At 43.7% G+C, this 16,034-nt stretch overlaps 1 protein-coding gene across 1 annotated transcript in view; it reads left to right on the top strand.

Moving 5' to 3' along the window:
- The first annotated feature begins 4,857 nt into the window (after nt 1-4,857).
- Nucleotides 4,858-16,034, top strand: part of IL1RAPL1 (interleukin 1 receptor accessory protein like 1) — a 589,910-nt gene continuing 578,733 nt past the window's right edge. The window contains exons 1-2 of the mRNA XM_084845510.1: nt 4,858-4,876; nt 4,955-5,234. Of these exons, the coding sequence (XP_084701636.1) occupies nt 4,858-4,876; nt 4,955-5,234 (299 nt within the window). The remainder of the gene's footprint in view (nt 4,877-4,954; nt 5,235-16,034) is intronic.

Raw genomic sequence — 16,034 nt, 5'->3', positions numbered from 1 at the left:
TCCAACTTAAGGCATAGGGATGCTGCTGCTCAGATCTAGTTGATACCTGTAGAGTTGTTAAGTTGCAAAGGAAGAATAAATCTTTGAAAAGAATCCCTTTGTCTATGTCTGGACTTGGCTACTGGATTAGACTGAGAGAGCCCTCTAAGGAGCTCTTGACACCATCAAAGAGTTAATAAAGCCGCTGGGCACCCCAGACAATAAGCAGCCACCCCACAGTCTTAAGATCTGTGGGTATGAGTTCCAGACCGAGACAGAGAGGCCTGGGGATGAAGATGGGAGCACTGCACTACCGTTTAGATAGAAAATCAGATTTTCAAGAGGCGCAGCCAGGGGCCAAAGGTGATGGAGCTGCGTTTGAGCATGGGCGCCCACAGCCGAGGGCACCCTGTCACGGGAGGTGCCAAACAGGCAGTTGCCGCTGTTACGCAATTTTATTAATTAAATATTTAATAATCGTAATTTAATGAATTTTTATTATTTTTATTATTATTAATATTAATATTATTTATTTAATTAAAGCTTTCTTTTCATACAAACATAGGAAGCTGCCTTATACTGAGTCAGACCCTGGGTCCATCTAGCACAGAATTGTTGACACTGACTGGCAGCAGCAGATCTCAAAAGTTTCAGGCAGGATTCTTTCGTAGCCCTACCTGGAGACGCTGGGGATTAAACCTGGGGCCTTCCGCATGCCAAGCATGTGATCTACCACTGAGCCGCAGCTCTTCCTATTTTTTTTTATTATTTTTATTATTATTATTATTATTATTATTATTTATTTATTTATTGGGTGGGAGGGGGAGACGTCCCAAGCCCATGGGAGGCCACCAATCGGGCTGTGATATATACGCCCCGACTCGGCTCAGCAGCCAGGCGCCCCTCCAACAGGCAGGCTCAGCTGACCGGTGGGGGGGGCAGTCAGACCGTCGCTTGGAGCGCTGCCGCTGGCAAACACCGGCGCCGCACTCACCCGCCCGCCGACGCCTCCCGCCGGGAGCAACACCTCAGGGAGGCCAGCAAGGAGAGGTGGAAGAGGCCGGCAAGGCCGGCGGCTGGGTAGACAGGCCGGCAGGCGGGCCGTGAGCCGGCCCAGCAGCCGGCAGGCCCGTCAGGCAAGCAGGCGGGCAGGTGGACGTGCGGGCAGGGTGAGCGAGCGAGTGAGCGGGTGGGCGGGCTGGCGGGTTGAGCGAGCGCGCGGGCGGGCGGGGCGAGCGAGAAGGCGGGCAGGCGATCGAGCGGGCGGGCTGGCGGGTTGAGCGAGCACGCGGGCGGGCGAGCAGGCAGGAGAGCGAGTACACGAGGAGACTGAGCGGACGGGCGGGCGAGAGGAAAGGAGCCGGCGAAGGAGGGAGGGAGGCAAACAATATTACCAAGCGAAGATTTTGGCGCGCAGAAGCACGCTGGGTCCAGGCAGATGGAACGAGGACGAAGCCGTTCTTCAGCAGGCCAAAGTCCCTCGTCGTGACCGAGGAGAAAGGAGGGGGCAGGCGCACTGCAGCCTCAAGAGCCGGGGCCCTCAGTGTGCGCGACGACACCAGTCTCCAGCAGGCCGGTGTCCTTCGTCGTTTCAGGCGAAGCTGTAGTTCTCTCTAGCTGCGTTGAGCCAGAGAGCTGAGTTTGAGAAGGGGGCTGAGTTTAAGGCAACTCAGCCTGCCCCTCCTTGCATGGTGGTGCCACTGGGGTGCACCAATCAAAGGCACCTGCGTCATGTCAACCCACCCGCCCGCAATGCCCCCCCCTTTTAGCCAGACAAGCTGGTGCCGGGTGAGGGCATATCTCTCAGTTATATTCATGATATGGTCTGGGACGTCACCATGCACAGGACAATTCCAGCAGTGTGTCAGTCGGTTCAGGCAATGCCTTCCAAGTTGCCCAGGCATTCTGTCTGCCATGCCCAGCAAAGCTGGATGGAAGAGCCCATACCTATTCTCGATCAATGTTATGAGCTAGCTCATGGGCTAGCAGGTACCAGATGTTTTTGCCAGTTCAAAATTATATCTACAGTTCAGCAGACCCTGTGCCGCAAACACAGCTAACGCTGCAACATCAGTGTCAATAGCCCATATTGGTATCTAGTGGTGACCATGTTCTGATGAAGGTGTGGCATACATCAACATGCATGTGTCATGTCAGCCTCTTCATGGTTGTATGGGATAAGTGAGGCAACTTCTTGTAGAGGTGGTTTGCAGTAAGCCTATGAAGCACACACAACCCTGATCCACCTTAGAGGCTGCTTCAGGGCTTTCGAGGTGGGCCCGATTCACTTTGGACTGATTGGGGGGAAGGTGATCTGCTTTGACCTCTGGAGCCAAAGTGGGATTTGGATGGCTGAATCCCACCCCACCCCCGCCGTGCAATCCCCCAGCTCCTTACCTGGGCCTTCAGGACATGCACCTGCAACTGACTTCCTGTTCCAGGGAGTCATTGTTGTCATTGCTGTTGCTGCTGCCACTACGGCTGCCCTTGCCACCACCACTACCAGCTCCTGGGCCCTCAGGACATGCACTGGCAGCCATCTTCCTGTTCCAGGGAGTCCCATTTTTAAAATGGTGACTCCTTGTATTTCTGGAAATAGATCCTGCACCATTTGAGCAACATCTATTTCTGGAAATACAGGGAGTTGCCATTTTTAAAATGGTGACTCCCTGGAACAGGAAGATGGCTGCTGGTGCGCATCCTGAAGGGCCAGGTAAGGAGGCTGGGTGGTGGCAGCATGGCTGGGTTTCCAGATCGCTACAAAGTGCCGCTGAAGCACTTCAGAGCAACCTGACCTGCTTTGTGCTGCTTCGTGCCCTTCCACCACACCTCGGAAATGTCCTGAAGTGCCTCGCTTCAGCTCAGAACTCGGGCTTCGGGCTGAAGCAGTGCACAGCCCTAGTTTGCAGGGAGCCTTCTCCCGAATGGCTATGATGAGCTGCTTTCCTTCCTGGTAACATGCATTCTCTTGAACAGCATTCTGAAATTGGCATGACAGTCAAAATCATTTTACTGATTAACTGTTCATATGATCACATGCGTGTTTTGAGATACTTTAATCTGCACTTTTGAATCTATTTTGTAACTTAGTAAATATTGGTTTCTCAGCTAAGACACAAGGAACAGTTCATATCACCCCTGTGTTCATGGAGCACATGTCTGGAGATGCAGGCTCAAAGCATGCATGTGGTCCAACACACGGCCCCTGCTGCTCCCCTGTTTTTCAGCATGCCATGTTAATGATTTCAGTCATAAATACAACAGTTGTCACTATCTCTACCCCCTCCCTCCAATTCCAGTGGCCACTTCTCAAAAAGAGGAAATATTTCTGCTGCCCTGCCACTTCAGAAACAAATGGATGATACACTGTCCCGCTCAATATATTGTCAGTTCTTATGCAGGGATGGGGGGGGGGGGATTCATTCAGCTCACATTTTAATGCAAACTTCCCTAATGCACAGTTCCCTAACCAATATGTAAACTGGAACACGGTTGTCCTTCAGCAGTCACTCTTCTCCAAATTTTGCAATCCAATAAAAATGCGTATATATATATATATATATATGGGGAAAGTAGTCACAAAAAATGCATCTATGAGTGAAACGAACAAAAATGCATTATGTTAGTGGAAACTGCTTGCAGAAATATGGATGTACTGAAATGTGTATATTAGGAGAAATATGCAGAAAATTGTGTACAAATTTTAATGTGGATTTTTTTTAAAAAGCAAACTGATGCAAAATGAAACCAATACTGGAAAAATGATAAACTGAGAGAAACCAAAATTGCTAGATGTGTCCATCCCTGTTCTTAAGAAGGTGGAAATTAAAAGGTCAAGGTCATATCCCCTTTGCCATGACATGGTGTTGACCTACAATGCACATGAACAAAATCCAGTCCCCTTGCTTCCTCTTTTCTAAAGCTAGAGTATGAGTAATGATGAAGAGGAGAACTGGGTGGTCATACATAAGGCTCTTCAGCCTTGTCTACATTTCCTAGTTTTAACCGTTACAGTCAACATATCTAACAACAGAAACTGAAAATAGTGCTTGAATTCTTTTTCCACCCATAGTAGTTTGAAATACATAAAAAAAACATATTTCCAGTAAAGCCTTAAGTAATTTGCTGCTGAATATCATATGATGATGACCTGAATGATTTATCTTGACATATTTTGTTCTGCTTTGCAATTAAGGCTGAATTTACACATAGCAGTTATACCATTATCATACCGTTATCATAACTATTGGTACAGATGACACCAGTGGGCACCAATAGTTATGATAACGGTATGATAATGGTATAACTGCTATGTGTGTAGATTTAGCCTAGGCTTAAGATGAAGAACTCCTCTCACCCTACCTTACTATCTAACCTAAACTTTCCCATTTTCAGCCATTACTTCTTGCCTTAAGATCTTTTGAGAAGGGATAATTTACTTCATTCATGTATACTGGAATCTTAAGGCTGTCCAGTGATTATGGCACCCCCTGGCCTGGACAGTCTCTGTGCTGCACATATTTCCATCACATTTTGGGGATAATTAATCTTTAAATAATATAGGATTGGATCCAGAGTTAGTCATATTTAGAGCAGACCCATTGAAATCAATGAGACTTGAGTTAGTCATGATCAACAAGTCCCATTTGTTTTAATGGCTCTACTCTAACCATGACTAAATCTGTGTCAAGAACCCACTGTGAAGAGAATGATTAATTCTTTACTTATCACGAAATTATCAAGCAGTTCCACTCTGAGTGCAGTACAGTGCCAACAGAGAATACAATTTATTGTGGCCAGTCCTGGCTGCATATTCAATTAAATCCATCTAAAATGCATTATTTTTCAGTCAATAACTGTAGCATGGTGACTTCAGCGATGTGCAGTTCCAGATTAGGTAGGGAACTGTGCTGTGTATTCAGTAGTATGCAAGCTCCTAAATTGTTCTTCTTCCCTCTCTTCTTTTCTCTTTTAGCGGATGGATGTACCGACTGGTCAGTGGATTACAAGAAATATCAAGTCTTAGTGGGAGAACCTGTTCGTATAAAATGTGCATTATTTTATGGATATATAAGAGCAAATTACACCCTCGCACAAAGTGCTGGACTCAGTTTGATGTGGTACAAAAGCTCTGGACCCGGCGATTTTGAGGAACCTATATCTTTTGATGGAACTAGAATGAGCAAAGAGGAAGATGCCATTTGGTTTCGTCCAACAGTGACACAAGATAGTGGACTTTATGCATGTGTCATAAGGTATGTAGTTTACATTCTTCAGGCAAATCACCTGTATATATAAATGGAAGCTATATAAATGGAATTTCTTTGCTCTTCATCATACCTGATGAATATTATAATCTTATCATTGACCATATCTACATTTTGATTCTGAAATGTTGGTGAGTAACCAATGTCTTTTACCTCTTCAGTGTATTTATGATTATTTGATTTGCATTTATTAGCAAATTATTATATTTGACATGCAGTCCTATCAGTTTCATTTGGTCCTCAGTGTTTGTGTTCTATGAACGGTCCCCACAGTGTGCACATTTTGAATGAGTTTGCGTTAAATATACTAACTTTGAAATGCCATCTCTTTGAGCAGAGATATAAGCCATTTTTATGACTCTTCCTCCCTGAGGAAGGAAAAATATTTCATTGCCTACTGGGAGTATTAAGATTAGCACATTCAGATTTTTTTTCTACCAGTATTTTGCTATTATTTCAATTCTGCAAAGTTTTCTGCCATGATGGTCATGTAAGTCATTAGAATATGTGCAGAAATGATATGTGAAGGAAGGGAAGGTTGGGTGAAGGAAAACACAAAACAATTTCCTTCAGCTTTTATTGTAGATATGATCTTATAACCATCTTGCAGCTGCATACTGCAATAGGTCTTGAGCTTAACTCAGCACCTTTTAAAATGAGACACACACACAAGTACACGCATGCACACACACACGCACGCACGCATGCAGACTAGCTCCAGAACAGCATATTACTTCCCATAGTCCTTGCTTTTGAAATGTATATTCCCCTATTCCACTTCCTTCTGCATCACTAAAATGATTCATACTGAGATATACTTTCCTGCCTATGGAGAAAACAGAGACCATCTGGGCTCCCACTTAGATTCTGAAAATTACCAGAGAATATAGAATTAAATTTAGAGATAGGTTAAATGATGCACATAAAAAATGCAGGAAAAGCCTCGCAGAGAAACTGCACAGTTTATTGCTAAATGGGTTGTAACATTTCGCTTATTGCCCTTTGCGGAAAGACTGTAAAAGCTTTGATAGCTCTTCATCGACACATATCTGTAGATATGATTCAGTTACCTGCATATTGCAGAATCCATAATAAATTACCCTGGAAAGTGTGACTGGGAAGAAAGTACACCTGCTATTAAGGTAGTCTGGTTTCATGACCAGGAGAAAACAAAACAAACAAAATCCATGAAGCGCCTTTGTCATTTTTAGCACTTGGTGCTTATTACTGAAATGATTGTCACAGTTTTATGTTCTCTGCAGCTTCCCATCTCCAGTGCTAGTCTTTCCCTCATTATGCACTCCATTATCCACAATAATAAGTATTTTCCTTATTATATTCACTTTCATATGGAAAATGCAACATATGAACAGCATCTAAAGGTGATTAATTGCTTAGGCTGAAGTACAGGTCCTAATGATGTAGTTTGGTCCTATAGTGAAAGAACAGCATGTAGAGCAAATGTATGCACAGTGTTATATCTGTGATCTCGCAATTTGTTCTCTCTGCTGAAAGTGCTGTATAATTCTGACCATTCATCCAGCAATCTATAGTCATTTTAGATCAACACTGAGCTTTTGTCATTCACCATTGTGCACCATAAAAAGCTTCAGTTTTCTTGCTTATGTAATTGTCAGCCTATGAAACATCTGTGAACTGCCAGATTATCAACTGTCAGATTGTGAGACATAATTAAGAAAATTAGCATGTTGAGCGAGCTATGTTTATTAGAGACTGACATGAATATACTGACCTGCTCACCCCTCTTCAAGCTCAAACCATCTTTATTTTCTAGCCATTATCTGGCAACCAAGCTTTTCTCACAATCAGTGCATCATGGAAGTTGCAAACGGATATGGCCTTAACATTCTTGTTCAGACTTCATTTGAAGTGGCTTAGATGGCCTTGTCATACCCACCAATCTTATCAGTTTGAAAGAAAAATGAGCATTTGGTTTAATGACATCTCTCAACCACTGATGTCTGCTTTCTATGCAACTCACCCATGGACCATACTATTGTTCTTACTATGACTGTTGCCACGCATGTACATGGCACTTTACAGAATAACTTAACCACAAACAAAAGACAACTCCTGTCCGTGAGGAGCTTAGATTTTGCAATAGGGAGAGACAACAGAAGGAAAGAAGGAAGGAAGGGGCAGGATGGAATAAGAGGATGGACATAAGCAAATGTAGGTACAAGTATTTAGGCTTTGTTGTGTTTCAGGCTGAGAACTAAGAGGTTCAGCCAAAGGCCTTAGTGCGTTTTGTAGTTTTTAAATATATGGTGATCATTGCTATGATTGGTGCGGTATCTATGGTATTGGAACCAGATGTTAGAGACCAACTCAGGGTTCCTTCAAATAGGGTGGTGAAACTGACACTATACCTTTAAATTTCACAGTGATGTGGGACACTCTACAGTTGTCACTCCTTCCCCTATCCTTCAGCCATCCTCTTCTACCTGCTGTGCAGGACACCCAGAATCCTGTTCACTATGTAGAGGTGTCAGGGTGGACACTGAGCCCATAGAATCCCCAAGTAGTTCTGATTCTGAGGAAGAGCAGTCGCTCCTGGGAGAGGAGCGCACTCCTCTTTCCCAGGGCCCACAGCTGACGGAGATTCCTCCCACCAGCATTCCTAGATTAGATAGCAGTCCAGGCAGTGACCGAGTGCAGATAGCAGACTTGGTGGACGCGCGATGCCAACGCAGAGAGCGGTGCCAAATGGAGGGCACAGAAAGGAGGCGTAGTGCCCGGTTGGCGTGCAAACAACAGCTGTGCCCAGAGGATCCAAGGGAAAAGGGGAGGGACTCTCCCTAGTCCTTAAGTTCAGGGGTCTGCCAGTAATTCCCTTTCAAACGGGGACCAGCTATTCCAACTTAGGGCATAGATACTCTGCTGCTCAGATCTAGTTGCTACCTGTAGAGTTGTTAAGTTGTAAAAGAAGAATAAAGCTTGGAAAGGAATTCCTTTGTCTGTGTCTGGGCTTTGCTACTGGATTAGACTGAGAGAGGCCTCCAAGGAGCCCCTGACAAGAGGAAAGCAAATGAAAGGACCAGAAGAAAAGAGGAAGGTGAAGATGCTGCTGTTGAACCTCTCACTTAATAGAGAAATGATATACTGTCAACATCCAGGTTGCAACTGGGCCACCATAGATTGAAATGTGTCAAAATGCTTACAGATAAATCAATATTTGTGGTAGTATTAACCAGCAGTCATTCACAGTGGAATGGAGACGTCAGACAGTATCTAACGGGGCTGTACACCCCTGGCGATTTTGTTGCACCCCACCGATTCTGTCCCACAAGCAGAGATTTAGCAGTTCCAGGAGCCACCAGAAACAAGTGGAAACACTCATGTCTGGAGTGGGGCAGGTCATCAGAGCTCGCATAAGGGAAGTTTTCCAACCTATTGTTGTTCAGTTGTTAAGTCATGTCCGACTCTTCGTGACCCCATGGACCATAGCACGCCAGGCCTTCCTGTCCTCCGCTCTCTCCCCGAGTGTGCTCAAGTTCATATTCATTGCATCAGTGATGCTATCTAGCCATCTCATCCTTTGCCGTCCCCTTCTCCTTTTGCCTTCAACCTTACCCAGCATCAGGGTCTTTTCCAGGGAGTTTTCTCTTCGCATTAGGTGGCCAAAATATTTGAGCTTCAGCTTCAGTATCTGCCCTTCCAATGAGCACTCCGGGTTGATTTCCTTTAGGATTGACTGATTTGACCTCCTTGCAGTCCAGGGGACTCGTAAGAGTCTTCTCCAGCACCACAGTTCGAACGCATCAATCCTTCAGTGCTCAGCCTTCCTTATAGTCCAGCTCTCACAGCCATACGTTACTCCTGGGAAAACCATAGCTTTGATTATACAAACCTTTGTCGGCAAGGTGATGTCTCTGCTTCCCCATCCATAAACGTGGTTTTTTTTGCTCATTTCAGGGCTTCCTCTAGGAAGCATTAAATCTCCATTGCAAAAGTGATGGGTCTTGCTTGCGCAATGGAATCAGTGGGAGGGTCTGCTTGCAGAACCGAATCAGTGGGCGCCTAACAGAATTGGTGGGGGTGCAGCACCCTGTTGGATACTGCCCAGTGGTCCGCTGTAACAGGGGTGTAATAAAGACAGAATTCGTCATTACGCTCCAGTATGAGTACAATCTCAACTTTCTTTGTTGTAAATGCTGTAAAACGCTTTCAAGTGAATAACAGAGCTGGGATTTACAATGGGGAATGAATACTAGCATCTAAAACAAGGAAGCAGCATTGCCAGGACAGTAACTTTATCTTTATACTTACCTGGCAGGGGAGACGCTTCATGAATGAGGTCTTCCCAGGGTGAAGCTCATCCATTACTTTATCTTATAAACCTAGAAACATTGTCATTGAGGAGACTGTGAGGAATTCACATTAAATATGAAGTCCATTTACTTTTATGAGCCTTTTCACTGTGTGAAATAAACTGTTTTTCATATACAGAAATATGTTTGCATTACCAGATTGCACATTGCAACACTGAAGGAACTAAAAATTATTGAAAGTAAAGGCTTGCATTAGGCACACTGATGCATTTAATTATTGTTAAACTAAATAAACTGATACATTTGTATCAGAATTCTCAGAGTTGTTTAAACACATTTTTATGATTTCAGAGTGGCTGTCGCATCATATTTGGGTTTCAAATTCACAAACTTTTTTTTTTTCTGTATGGGTTTATACTCATCAGCTCAACTTCTAAGGATTTTTTTTTTTGTAGCCAGGCAATCATATTCTCCATAAAATTATTATGTCGCATGGATATTCATCCTTGAAGTAGAGCCCTTTTCAGTATGTAGAACTTGTATTATATCATTCTAGTCTTAGCAATGGGTTTGGTTGCATTCTCTTTCCCTTCAGCTTGCAGCAATGCTGTGTGTTGGTCACAATGTAGCCCAGTGTGGTTTGTTCTCATGTTAATCACAGCAGCATGGTATGGCAGGTAAGTAGGGTATGCCCTTTGCTGACAGTATGTTGCAGTGCTCTTATACCAGATTATTCCAACAACTAGGCATTTTGGATATCTGAGGTGAATGAGGTGGCTAAAATGCCTTTAAATAATGGGCAGGGCCAACTCTTATCTATTTTGATGTTGTTTTTAGACCACAAAATTATTTTGGATCCTGATTCAGAGCTTGGCATGATTCAGCTTGGATCAATTAGGATGCTCTTCACTTCGGTACCAAGCTCAAGTTGAGATTTGGAAATCTGAAGCTTTATGCTTCTCATTGACTATAATGGGAAATCAAAACATGGTTATAACTTTTCCCTTGGTCAGAATTATATGAAAGTTGCAGGCATTTAGTACCCCCTTAGGAGGAGATTATGTCTGCAAAATGTGAGAAAAATAGGCATAGGAGTCTTTGTGCTACATGTCTTTGTATTTTAATTTTTTGTTAAGGGAATGCCGATAGTGTTTTTATTTCTTGGTAGAACTGGATCAAAATTGCAGTGATAGTTGCTCGTTCTGAGGGAATCAAGTCTGCCAAATTTCAGAACAGTAGCTGCAGGGAGTTTTCTGCAAGAGCATATTTGATATTTTGAGGGTATTTCATATCCCAAAGGAATATGTGCTTATCCCCTTATGTTATTGTGGACCACTGTTTGGAAAATAATGAACAGCATATAGGTGTTCCTAAATAAGAAATCTGCAAATTTTCAGAAGGATAGGTGCTGTGGTTTATACAGAAGGAGACTCCTTCTTTGGGGTGGGGGTGATTCATTTCCCCTTCTTTCCCTCCATGGGTTGTTTTTTTTTGGGGGGGGGGCAATTTGTACAAAAATGGCACACATCATAGAGGTATCCCCAGGCAAGAAACCTGCACATTTCCAGAAGGATGGGTGGCAGGGCTAGGGAGTTATGATTCTTGAAAACCAGTTCAAGTCTTTGGGGGATGGTGTGTTGGAATGGGGCATCTCACAGTCTCATACTTGCCCTTCACCAAAGCACAGAGATTGGAGCTGGAGCTGTCAGTCACTCAACTGCACTCCCTTCCCCTCCCTCTTCTGCTGATTATAATCAGCATTTAGAGAAATGAATCCATAAAGGCATTATTTAGGAGATATTTTCTGTGTCTCTGAGCACAAATAGATAATGATGCCTTGACTTCAGTTCTGGTTGCTCTGGAGGGAAGCCTACTTTGCAGTGGGTAGCACCAGAAATGGTTAAAGGGGACTTATTCATCTGAATGCAATGCACATCTCAGTGAGGCCGAATGCCAGTGCATTCGGCTCCCCAAAATCCATGGCAGAACGAAGCCCCCCACCCAGCGAAAGGCACACGAAACGGAGCACTTAGCTGGTGCCGTTTGCGCTGCTTTGCAAATGGCAGCCGCGTCTGCAGCCACCATTCGTGTCTTTATTATTGCCGTGATAGGCTACGTAAATACTTACATAGCCTCTCATGGGTAATGCAGGGATGCCATTTGCATCCCTGCGGAGGCTGTGATAGGCTACGTAAATATTTGTATTTACGTAAATATTTACGTAGCCTATCATGGCAAAAAAAGGAACGCAAATGGCGGCGGCTACGGCGGCCGCCATTTGCGTTCCTGTTTTTTTGCCCTAATAGGCTATGTAAATATTTACGTAGCCTATCACGGCAAAAGACAGGGGCGCAAATGGTGGTCGCTATGGCAGCTGCCATTTGCGTTCCTGCGCAGCCCAGAGTCCGGATGTCCAGCTGCGGGCAGCCCTGGCCGGCAGCTCTGCAGAGTCGCTGCAGTGCGGAGCCGGCCAAGGAGAATTTCAGGGGGAGGGATGGAGCGCCTCCTCCCCCCCATGGATGTCCCTGGATGAAACCAGGTAAGTGTTTTGTACATCCCTATCTAAATCAGGGGCAGCCAACCTATTTTATTCTGGATTCCCCCCCCCCCTCAAGCCACTAGGAAAGATGCAAACCATTTAAAGAAGCATATTAGAAGCAACTGAATTGTGACTATTATAATCAGTACAGTTTTTTTCTTTTGTGTTGATAAAAAACAACAACATGGTGTCAAGGAGATTCTAGAAGTCATACATTTCCCAGAAAATTTTAACAGGCTCATGAGACTTAGGGTTTTGCTATAAGCATCTGGAATTTTTTATGCTTAAGCAAGCATGATTGTGAAATTTGAAAGGATCACTAAACTGAATACATGTTCCTGGGCAGAATGCCTCTGGAGGAGGGAAGAATTTTAAAGGGTGAAGAAAACTGTAGCTGTCTAGTTAAACAGCACTTGACTTGATGAGCACCCCCGACTTGTGGAACATCATTTGTGTAACCTATAGAGAGGTCATTCTGTATTTATGACTGGGAGTCTGAGAGCCACTCCCTTTATTTTTATTTACCATGAAGATGAGATGTAACTACTACCAGCAAGGTAAGTCCCAAAATAGCAGGAGAATACTATTACCAAGACAAACTGGGAGACATAGCTAGAAGACTAGCAGCAAGGAACAGGATGGTAGGGCCATGATTTGAAAGGTTTGCAAGTCGTGATGTGTCCTTCTGGCTCGCCTCATTATGCCATCAGTTCTCCTGAGTATGTTTGTTTGTTTGGAGAATCCTCAGAAAAAACGAGTGGCCTTTCTAATTTTTTCCTAAGAAAGGTTAGAAAAACAAGCTTGGGGGCACTAACAACCTGTGCTCCCTTTGGCCACCTAACCTTGCCATTGTGGGTGGAGTGGTGGTGGGGAGAGAAGCAGGGAGAGCTAGCTGCCTTGTAGACATTATCCTTGAGATCTGGGTGCTCATTCTTTCCTGCTGGAGTACGTTAGAGCTGTAGTTTTCTATGTGTCCTCCTTGCCTAATGAAATGATTTGAACCAGAACACTAATACACCTGGATCCTCCTGAGTATAGTTAAGGATGTCTTTTACTGCTGCAGAGCATGGGTTATAGTTCTAGGCTTCTCAATTAATAATCAGAGGCTTCTCAGTTAATGACTGTTTACCCCAGTGGCAAATGATGCTCCTGAGCATGCGTAGAACCATCCAGGCCTTAAGCATCAGACCTAAGAGATGTGTCCTGTTGCCAAATAGTTCTTTCTGCTCACATCCCCCACTGGCAAGGACAGGAACTGGTGGGCTGGGCTGGTGGCGGCGGTGGACTTATTATGTCCTAGACTTCAGAAGACATTTGGATGTTGATCACAGTGGAGCTGAGGTTGTGTGTCAGACTGGTTGTTCCTTTTAAGTCACTCAGACATAGAACCTACTTGACTAATGGAAGTCCCTTTGTGACACATATGCCCTTGCCTAACGATTGTCCAAGATGTGATTTCTGTATGTAGCTGATCATAGACCAACAAGAAATGAACCACATTCAATTTCTCCAGAGCAAGGCATTGTCTGGGATATGTGGACTCTTTCTTTGAAAAAGAGTAAAATGTCTTACCCATTTGACACTTCTGAGCTGACCCAAAAGGAGAAGAGAAATCATGGAGATGAGTAAAGGGCTGGATGCACCCAATCTTGTCTGATCTCAGAAGCTAAGCAGGGTCAGCCCTAGTTAGTACTTGGATGGGATACCGCCTGGGAATCAGGCTTCCTGCATCGAGCAGGGGGTTGTACTTGATGGTCTTGTAGGGCCCTTCCAACCCTATGATTCTATGATGATAGATGTTATCCTGAAATCTCCCAGCTCAGCCTCTAATATTTACTTGATTCCCAAGGAGCTGGTTAAGTGATGCTCAACAAGGAAAGGAACTTAGCTCAGCATTCTTTAAAAATTAACTATTTTTTACCAACATTCCCAGTTATGATTTGGAAGTAAGACATTGATTCCATTTCCTTGTCAACACCTCTGCACAACAGATGTCCCTTAAGTTCCCACAATGGGATACCCAATCTTAAGTCACATTTGAGTTCTCTTCCTTGATGTCTGTTGTCTTTGGACTAGCAACCCTACTATTTTCAGCTATATTTACTTCCCAAAATATATCATGTCATCACTCATTTACATCTTAACCAGAAAATATTAACGATACTATCTTTACTACCTAACCAGCCATATTTCCTTCAAACACCTTGTCTGAAGCATATGCTATATTTTTTCCTGAGTTTACGTGGAAAAAGTTCAACCTTGTTTATGAATTTTTATTTAGGTTAACAATAGTAGGCTACGAGGTCAGTTACAGCATGTCAGAGTGAATGATTTTCATGGAATCAAAATGATTCAATCTTAATATGAGATTGTATCTAATATTTCATATTCCCTCTTGTGAGAGAATATCTCTGTCTATGAATGATGTGGAGAACAACATCTATATTTAGACAGGATTAGGGATGTATGAGAAATCCATTTCAATTTGCAAATCACTGGAACATGAACATGAACGAGACAGCACATGTTCTCCCAAAATTTTGCAAATTCCCAAACTTGCTTTTACGGTAAAAAAATGTGCACTTCAAAAAATGTACACTTTTTAAACATGCACACTTTTCCCATTCAAACAAAATGGGGAAAAAACAAGTCACAAATGAGAACGAGAGTGAGCCAAACTGAGCTTTGTAGTGAGGTTCAGAAGACTGTGGCACACTTGAGCATCTCTGGTTCTCCCATCCCTAGTCAGCCAATTATTACACAGCCTAGTGCAAGAGTCTTGCAAGATGCTTAAACAAGAGTGCAGAGACTTCTGGGGCAATACTTGTGACCAGGGGCATTGCTAGGTTCTTAAAAGATCTGGGGCACAGGCCCATAAGACAAATTTGCATACACACACACACACATATATATACATACTGTGTGTGTGTGTGTGTGTGTGTGTGTGTATATATATATATACACACACACACACACACACACACACGAGTCTAAGCGCATGTGTGTGTGTGTGTGTGGTGTGTATAGATTGCATACATACATACATACATACACACACAAGAAGTGTGCACTGACCCCCCCACCCCCACACCACTTCAACTCTGACCCCAATTCAGCATTTTGGAAAACATTCCACTTTGCTCTGGCCAATTTGTAGTTGGATCACTTCAGCTCAGCACCAGACCCGAGTCAAAGAAAAAGGAGTCTTTATGCTTCCTGTTGACTACCATGGGAAATTAGAAAAAAAACTGTTAACTTTTTTTCTCTTGGTCAGAACTGGATGATAATTTCAGGCATAGTAGCCCCCTAGAAGGGGATTACATCTGCCCAATGTCAGAAATAGGTGCAGGGTTTATATTTTGATTTTCTTTTAAAGGGAACTGCCAATAACATTTTAATTCCTTGGAAGAATTGGATAAAAATTTCAGGATTCATTGCCCTATCAGAGGAGATCATGTCTGCCAAATTTCAGAATGCTAGCCACATGGGGTTTTGTGCAAGGGTGGCCTTGACATTTTGAGGTCTCCAAAAGAGGACATACTTATCTCCCTATGTTCCTTGTGGACCATTGTTCTGAAAACTACAGACAACCTAGAGTTGTCCCTAAGTAAGAAACCAGCAAAGTTTCAGAAGGATATGTGCAGCAGTTCATGTGGAAGGGGAGTTCTCCAATTTGAGGGAGGGAGTGATTTGCTTTCCCTTCCATTCACCCCTTCCCCAATACTTTTTGGGTAAATTTGTATGAAAATGCACAGGCCATTAGAGGTGTCCCCCAGGCAAGAAACCTGCAAAGTTTCTGAAGGATATACATGCATGCAAATTTAGAATTACTAGAATTTATTTACATTTCACCAATGTTAGCAGGAGGTGGGAAGGTGCTATTGCACTCATGTGTGTGAACAGAATGCTGGACTAGATGGACTTTGGTCTGATGCAGCATGGCTCTTCCTATGTTCT

This window comes from Heloderma suspectum, chromosome 3 (genome assembly GCF_057233095.1).
Source record: "Heloderma suspectum isolate Gila_16-S chromosome 3, 16-S_ref, whole genome shotgun sequence".
NCBI classification, from domain to species: Eukaryota; Metazoa; Chordata; class Lepidosauria; order Squamata; family Helodermatidae; genus Heloderma; species Heloderma suspectum.
The sequence above is the reverse complement of the archived record's forward strand: the minus strand, read 5'-3'. Positions and strand labels throughout refer to the sequence as shown.